Below are 8,715 nucleotides of genomic sequence, written 5' to 3'. Positions count from 1 at the left end.
CAACCATCTTCTCCTCATTTATCATCCACGGTCAACTATCTCTCATAATTTTGAATTTATGTTGTAAAATGAAAGACATAACTTATAATAAGTGATTAAACAGCAATGCTGATTGGTTCCTTTTTGCTTATGTGGGTTCAATTACAGCGATTAATTTAGTAGTTATAGTTACCAATTACTATATTTCTTATTGTAGTATTATATTTGTAGTTTATAATTACATAATTCTAAGTAATTGTAATTGCCATTACTTTTTGTCCATCACTGCATGAATTAAATAAAACAAAGTAAAAAAAAAACACATGCTCATATGCAGAGTTAGGCAAAAATTAGCCATACATAAAACTATAACTAAAATTACCATGGATACAATATTTGTTTATTAATTGTTCATTCATGAATAAATATTGTATCCATTACAATTTTAGCTGTAGTTTTATTTATAATTAATTTTTGCCCATATGAATGTTTTTAATTTTTTTTAAATTTCATAATATTATTAGTGTCATGGGATCCTTAAAAGTATTTTACTACATCTCATTATGTTATTATAGAGGAAATTAATTTTTGTCAAGTATTTAACTTGTGAAATACTTAATAAGCTATAATAAATGATTTTTGCTCAGCTAAGGAGCTACAATCTTTTATTTATGATTCTTTAAAAGATGTATTCATTAGAAATAATGTGCTTAAAAAGCTATCACTTTGGATAAAATTATTTGATTTGAAATATAAAATTACATTTTCATTAGATAATCATTTTGGATAAAATTATGAGAGATCTTCACGATATGAGATCAAGTATTGAGGAAGGAGACAAAAGTGTATTATTGATATCTGTAATTCATGAAGATGTTAACAGAATAATTTCTTATATTATGTATGACCCATAACTTTCTACAATTAACTACAAAAATTTAATTATTTTTTGGTATGTATTGTATTGGAATTAGGTATCCTAAACAATTATCAATAATAGGAACAAGATTAACAAATATCACTCTCACGGTTGGTGAGAAATGTACGATTAAAATAGATCCAATTTCTGATATATTTAATAGGGTCTTGTCTTTTATTGTTTTGTAAAATATTTTGATTACATGTTTACAGATGGGCTCATTCATGTGAAAGAAGAAGAAGAGATGCTTGTTCAAGATGAAGGTGAGAAACTTAACCTTATTTGAGCGTGGCTCGTGGTATTTATAAAAAAAAAATTCCCTCTTTTAATAATGGGTATAGTCAGGGCTGTTAAGTGTGCTGATTTTTCAGCCTCAATTTGAGGCCTTCACCAGGGCTAAAAACAAAATTAATTTTTTAGGCTTTGTAGATCTTCGGCCGCCCGAACAAGCTTGCTCCATGCCTGCCTCTCTTGGGCTACTGCTTTCCAGTTTGCTGTCTGCAGCTCTTTCGCATCTTTGTCTATATCCATCTGTTTTTTTTTTCCTCCCATGTGGTCTCTTACCTACTCTACTGGCTTATTTTTGTGTAGAGGCATCCTAATAGTACAAGAGCCCAACAGGAGAAAAAAAGGCAGTTATCTCACCCCAATTTTTGATTACTTTAATGAAAGATATGTATAATCAATAGTCAAAATTGATGAGTCTGCCAAGTATAAGTAGGGGGAATAAAAAAGGGCGGCTGTTTCAAAGCGATAAAAAAAATTAATTTTTCATTCGGAGCTCTATATCATAAAAAGTAAGAACAACACAAGAAAACCTAAGATAACGTCATTTAAAGAAGAGCAAATTTGCTAAAATATGAGCCCAAATAGAGTTATTTATGTTAAATAGTTTTCGAGATATAGCTTTTTAAAAAGCAACATTTCATAAAAATGTTGTACTGAATGATCAGTAGTTAGAGAATTTATTTTGAAAAATCTATATCTCGAAAACTATTTGATGTACAGATGTCTATTAGCACTCAAATTAAAGCTAATTTAATGAGCTATAAAGTAGTTTATGATGTTTACCTTCGTAAGAGTAATAGTTTACATTCAATTTGCTAAAATAAGTTGATTTATAGTTGTTTGGACAAATTTTCATTTGCCAAATTTATATTCATATGTGAATATCATAAAAATTACTACCCCTATGAAGATAAGTGCCATAAACTACTTTATAGTAAGTTAAATTTCCTTTATTTTGAGTGTTGGCAGACATATGTTCATCTTATGGATCTAGAGATATTTTTTTCAAAAATCCAACAGTTTATATGAACAACTAGAAATTAACATTTTGTGAGTTTATTTTGTCAAATATCATAAAAAGTACTATTCCTACAAAGATAAACATAATTAACTATTTTGTAGTAGATTTAACTAGCTTTAATTTCAGCAGACATCTGTACGTCCAATGGTTTCTGAAATGGAGTTTTTCATAAATCAATTTATTTTAGCAAACATCATGAAAAGTACTATTCCTACGAAAGTAAAGGTTATAAACTTCTTTATAGTCCATTAAACTAGCTTTAAGTTGAATGCTAATAAACATCTGTCACATAGTTCCTGAGGTATAGATTTCTCAAAATAATTTAACTAACTACTAATCTTTCAGTAGATTTTTAAGAAATTTTGCTTTTTAAAAAGCTATGTTTCGAGAACTATTGACCGTAAATAGCTCTATTAGGGCTGATATTTCAGCAAATTTACTCTTCTTTAAATAATGTTCTCTTAGATTTTCTATTTTTTTGGTAGTTTTTAAGATATAGAGCTCCGAATGAAAAATTAATGTTTTTTTAAGGTTTTGAAACAGCTGCCGTTTTTTATTCCCTCCTACCTATACTTGGCAGACTCATCAATTTTGACTAGTAATTATACCTAGTTTCCATTAAAGTAATCAAAAATTTGGGTGAGATAACTGCCTTTTTTTCTTCCTGGCTCTTGTACTATAGTGGATTGATTTGAGCCACATGCCCTGCCCATCTTAACCTCCTTGCCTTTATATCATGCGATATCGACTGAGCAGTCTCTTCAAGCAGTTCGCTGTTTGTTCTCCCGCTCCATGTGTCAAGGCTCTGATCCCAGATCTCTCTCATGATTGTACAAAGGAATTTCCTTTCAAATCTCTCAATTCTGCTTTCTAGTTTACCTGTTTTAGTCCAGGTTATCAGGGCTAAAAATTAAATAAGGTAACAACCACTATGTAGGGGAAAAACATTATAATAAGAAATGACAAATATGAAAAATAATACTATAAGAAAGTACTACATAATATTGGAATAGTAAGAATTTATATAAATCGATAACAAAAATTAAGAATGGTGGATATTGGTTGGCTGTGGTGGGGGAGGTCCGGGTTCGTGTGTAGGGCCACAATAATGATAATACTGAAACTTTCTACATGTTTACCAGACAACTAATCCTAATGTGTAACCATATATTTATTATTAGTGAAAATTTATCCCAGATTAAAACTATTTTTTTAATTCTGTACTGTACTGTACTGTATTGCATGTTTCTGTTTGTATTTTTCATTATCTACAAACTTATGAACTAAAATCATTGTTCAATTAACTTTCCAATCTTACAATGTTATCTATATTATCCTTTTATCATAAATCATTTACACATTATGTGATTTTTTACTTTTTCAGTTATGAGCAGTTGTGATATTTCTATAAAAGAGGAAACGGAAGAAGAGACTAATAGTACTCGTAAGTTATTCTTTTTATTATCTGTGGATTTCATTGCCACCTAACCCCTACTAGTTTAAAATTAAGTTAAAAGAAAAGAAAGAAAAAATCCTGTTGAGGTGAGGAACTTTTAGTAAATCAAATTATACAAACCTCTTTTCTAGAGTAATAAAAAACTGTTGCCTCATAAAATGTTAAGTAGACTCCAAAATAAGGGTGAAGGACTGGTGGGGAATCGAGTGTCCGCTTGGTGGGGAATCGAGTGTCTGCTTGGTGGGTGATGGTATACAAACTAACACAGACTTGATGCCTCCAAAAACATGGAGTAGACTGCCTAGTAGTCCTCATCAGATTGTTTCAATGTTTAATAGCTCTTCATTCTGTACTGTCCTTGGAATGAGATCTTTATAAACCCGTGACGCTAACATACATAGAAAGCCCGTCTCATGGAAGTATTTTATCCTATGAACTTTTAACTGCTGTTTTAATTACGAAAAGAAAGACATTGATATTAGGATAATATAGATATTAAGAAGTACTGTTTCTAGTTTTTAGAAATCTGATTAAAAATAACTTTAGATTTATCAATTCCGATTTCCTAAATTTCATTCTGATGTCATAGAATATAGAAGGGAGAGGGGGCAGATTATCGGTAATACCTTGTGTATAAATCTATGGCTTGCCTCTAAAAGGACAAATGTCAATTTTTTCACATGTGCTTTTTATTCAAACATTTTTCTATTAGCCCACAGGAGTTAGCTTATGTGTATGACCTACAGGGATTAACGCTCCCTAGCTGTCCAAGTTCAGAACTCGCCTCAGGACAATCTTTCCTGAGATGACTTATGGTCTCGAACTTTCCTGACCACCCTTCCTCCTGAGGGGATTTAAATATTCGGGAGGCCCGGTGGTGCCGAGGTCATTGGGCCTATTTCGCTGGGCTAATCACCTGCTAAGTAGATTAAATGAATCAGCGAATAATAAATAGTCTCGCACAAGAGAAGAAAGCAGCTGTGGTCAGTAAAAGCATTGGGAAGTGACAGGGATAGTTGGAATGGTTGGACTGAGGCAACTCCATGCTGAAGGGCACAATGGAGGAAGGAAAAGAAGAGGGAGTATATTTCTGAACATTGTCCTTTGTAGAATTAAAGATTTAATAAATTGAAAACTTTTGGCATAAAAAAGATAAAAATTGACTTTAGTACGTTTAGAACCAAGGCACAGAAGTTTAGAGATGGCTAGATAATTATTCAGGTTTTTTAGTGTTGAAATAAAACTAAATTTTTTTATAAAAAAAAAAAAAAAAAAAAAAATAATCTTTATAAAAATTGATTAAATCCAATCTCTCAATGACCTTTTGCCATCTGTCTGGTGACTTTATGGTCCTGTGTAGAATAGAACTTCTGTTCTTCATCAACAAAAAAAAGCTAGTGCTCTATATAGTGTGATTTGAAACTTTTACCATCTAAAAAGGTACTTAACTTGGAAATAAATAATAATGCGATGGTGCAAGGTTGGAGCTATGAGGGGGGGGGGAGTTAGGAGGTTTCCCCTACCTTACTAAGGTCCCACCTTACTTCCTAACCAGGCTCCAGTAATTTCATATGTGTGAGGCCCCGCATTGTCGTGGTGAAATATGATTCCTTTGAAATTTGCCAATTCAGGCCTTTTCCCTTTTTCTCAAATTTCATAACTTAAATGCAGTAAACATCTCAGTTGATCATTCATTTGTTCGAAAGCAGCTCAAAATACATAACGCCTTTGTGATCCCACCAAAATGACAGCATGATCTTTCTTCTATTTTTCACTTTGAAATTTGCAAAGATATCCTATTTTTTCTTAGGTTTTGCTGAAAATTAGTATTTGATATTCTATTTATGTTACAAAAGGTAAGTTAGGGGCTCCACCATTTACCTACTTTTACCAAAATGGTTTTGACATTCTCCTAGTACCAAAAGGGATTCACCACCAGAAATAAATTGGGAACCACTGCCTTACAGTCTCAGCATAAGTTGTTTTTTTCTGCTTTTCAGTTTTCTTATCGGATTTCTGACTCCAATTATTTTTCTCTGAACGAAAGCCTTCCTTATATTACTCATTAAATTATATCCAAAATGAGTCGACGAAATCACTTATCGTTAAAGCTTGAAAAGACTACCTGAAACCAAAATTGTAAGTGAAAAAGAACACAAAACACAGACACCATTTCGTAAAAAAAATAAATAGGAAAACCAAAAGTAGTTACTGTTAGTGCTAATAAAATGCATTTTTATTAAACTTTAGACCAATGGGACATGTACAACCATTAGCTCAGTTGCTTGTGCAGTAGACATTGAAATTTGTCTAAGCACAGCTCCATCACATAAATAGCACTTCTTGTCAATAAATGAAATTTGACTTTAAGTACACTATGATTAAGGTACAATAATCACTCTTACTTCAGAATAACTTTGTCTATCAGTACTCTGAGGTTATCCTTCAGCTTGTAAACAGCTGTGCACAATAGTATCTGGGAAACAGTACTCTGAGGTTATCCTTCAGCTTGTAAACAACTGTGCACAATAGTATCTGGAAAACAGTATTCTGAGGTTATCCTTCAGCTTGTAATAAACAGCTGTGCACAATAGTATCCGGAAAACAGTACTCTGAGGTTATCCTTCAGCTTGTAATAAACAGCTGTGCACAATAGTATCCGGAAAACAGTACTCTGAGGTTATCCTTCAGCTTGTAATAAACAGCTGTGCACAATAATATCTGGGAAACAATACTCTGAGGTTATCCTTCAGCTGTGCACAATAGTATCTGGGAAACAGTACTCTGAGGTTATCCTTCAGCTTGTAAACAACTGTGCACAATAGTATCTGGAAAACAGTATTCTGAGGTTATCCTTCAGCTTGTAATAAACAGCTGTGCACAATAGTATCCGGAAAACAGTACTCTGAGGTTATCCTTCAGCTTGTAATAAACAGCTGTGCACAATAATATCTGGGAAACAATACTCTGAGGTTATCCTTCAGCTCATAGTAAACAACTGTGCACAATAGTATCTGGAAAACTCACTGATAACCTTTTTTTTATACAGAAGGTTGTAAAAGTATTAAGACAATAATTTTCTGCTAATAGATCTTTATAGCTCTACATGAAAAGGTAGTGTGTTCATTTTGGTCACTGCCTATTTTGGTTTCTATTCTTTCCTTGGATCTTTCATACTTGTTAACGCCATAATATATAATTACCTTGTAAATAGTATTTGAGTTTTATTAGTATTTAATTTTGTTATATTTATTTTTATGTTTATTATTTTAATTGGATTTAGTTATTTAAAAAGAAAAATGTGTAATTATATTTGTGTGTTATTATGAGTTATAGAGACAGTTGCTAGGGGCTGATGATTGTTGCTAAGGCATCACCTAGCAACGGTCCAACCATCTTAGTTTTTTAAAGGAGTTCCGGTTAATTAGTGGCCCTGGTAGCGTCTTTAGGCAGCCCTGTCTGCATTTGGTCGATGCTATTTTATTAGACATTTTTTGAATGTTTTAGTCGTCATTACAGTTCGAAACCAGACCTTTTCTGTGTTTCGACTTTAATATGTGTTCCGGCTAATTTGTGGCCCTGGTAGCGTCTTAACAGCCCTGTCTGCGTTTGGTTCATGTTATTTTATTAGACATTTTTTGAGTTTTCTAGTGGTCATAACAGTTTGGAAACAGACCACTTATGTGTTTCGATTTTGATATGAGTTCTGGATAATTAGTGGCCAGGAACGTGTGTAACCAGCCCTGTCTGCGTTCATTTTGTCAGCTCGCCCAATACATTAACACGACTATTGGATATTTGGACCATCGATGAGACACTACACCAGCTCTGGACCATTGGAGTGGTTTATTTAGCTACCAGAACTGCGATGACATGTCATATCGGTAGCACTCTTCCTCTGACCTTTTGGAGTGGAGCAACCCTACATAGACTAGTATTTATTTTATATATTTATTTGTAAATTAGTTTATTTTATTTTCGTTTTCATAATTTATCGAACTATTTTATTTTTATCTGAAAGGCCTTTTTTTTAATTTTTACTTGTATTCATTATTAGTCATATTTTGTTTATTTTAGTTTTTAAAATGTTTAAATTGGCCAAATAAATGATCTGAGCCAGTTTGTTTTTTGTTCATTTTAAAGCCTTCCAACAAAAAGACATAGTCGATTTAAGGTGGCTTTAACAATACTTCTGTTTATTAAAATATAAATTTATGTTTTTGTGATTGTCAATAGAACTTGAATCTTTTTGAATGATTTATTTGTTTGTGATAATTATTTTTTTGTTATATCTGTATGTTTCATTGTTTCCTTTTGAATTTATTTTCTTTCCAGATTTGTATACTCATTATTTTAATGAATATTTCTCCTTTTTTCCACTGGTTTTAGACATGGGATTTCATAAGCAAATTACTGTTCATTTTAAGAGTTTTATCATTATATAAAGTTATAAACAATTTTAATTCTGATTAAAATATGTATATATATTTATATATATTATAGGCTGTAGTTGTGAAGGAATAATTATAATTAAAGTTTTTATTTTTAAAGGTGCCAAGAATACAATGGAACCTAAAGAGCAGATCAAAGTATCTGAAGAAAAAAGTAAGAAGTCTCTACAATGTCCTCAGTGTGATTATAAAACAGTAGTAGCACGTAATCTAAAAAGGCATATGGCATCCCGTCATGCTGATAAGAAGCATCAGTGTACTGATTGCGACTATAAAGCTGCATTACCAGATATCCTTAGAAGACATGTAATGATCCGCCATTTAGGTAAAAAGCCTTATCAATGTCCCCATTGTGACTATAAAACAGCTTACTCACGTTACTTAAAAAACCATATAATGATACCCCATGAAGATAAGAAACTCCATCAATGTCCTGATTGTGATTGTAAACTAGCTAATGAAACTAGCTTAAAAAGGCATATGATGGTCCATCATACAGAGAAGCCTTATAAATGCCTTCATTGTGATTATAAAACAGGAAATCAACGTCACTTAAAAAGGCATATAAAGGTCCAACATCCAGGTGAGACGCTTTATCAAT

At 32.1% G+C, this 8,715-nt stretch overlaps 1 protein-coding gene across 2 annotated transcripts in view; it reads left to right on the top strand.

The window, feature by feature from the left end:
• Positions 1–8,715, top strand: part of LOC106678817 (zinc finger protein 431) — a 17,823-nt gene that overhangs the window by 4,881 nt on the left and 4,227 nt on the right. For both annotated transcript variants that reach the window (XM_067047972.1, XM_067047971.1), the window contains 3 exons: positions 1,111–1,161; positions 3,592–3,651; positions 8,215–8,697. In XM_067047972.1, the coding sequence (XP_066904073.1) occupies positions 1,111–1,161; positions 3,592–3,651; positions 8,215–8,697 (594 nt within the window). The remainder of the gene's footprint in view (positions 1–1,110; positions 1,162–3,591; positions 3,652–8,214; positions 8,698–8,715) is intronic.

Source organism: Halyomorpha halys, unplaced genomic scaffold (assembly GCF_000696795.3).
Source record: "Halyomorpha halys isolate HHAL.00 unplaced genomic scaffold, Hhal_1.1 Scaffold162.1, whole genome shotgun sequence".
In the NCBI taxonomy this organism is placed as follows: domain Eukaryota; kingdom Metazoa; phylum Arthropoda; class Insecta; order Hemiptera; family Pentatomidae; genus Halyomorpha; species Halyomorpha halys.
This window is presented reverse-complemented; position numbering and strand designations above follow the sequence as displayed.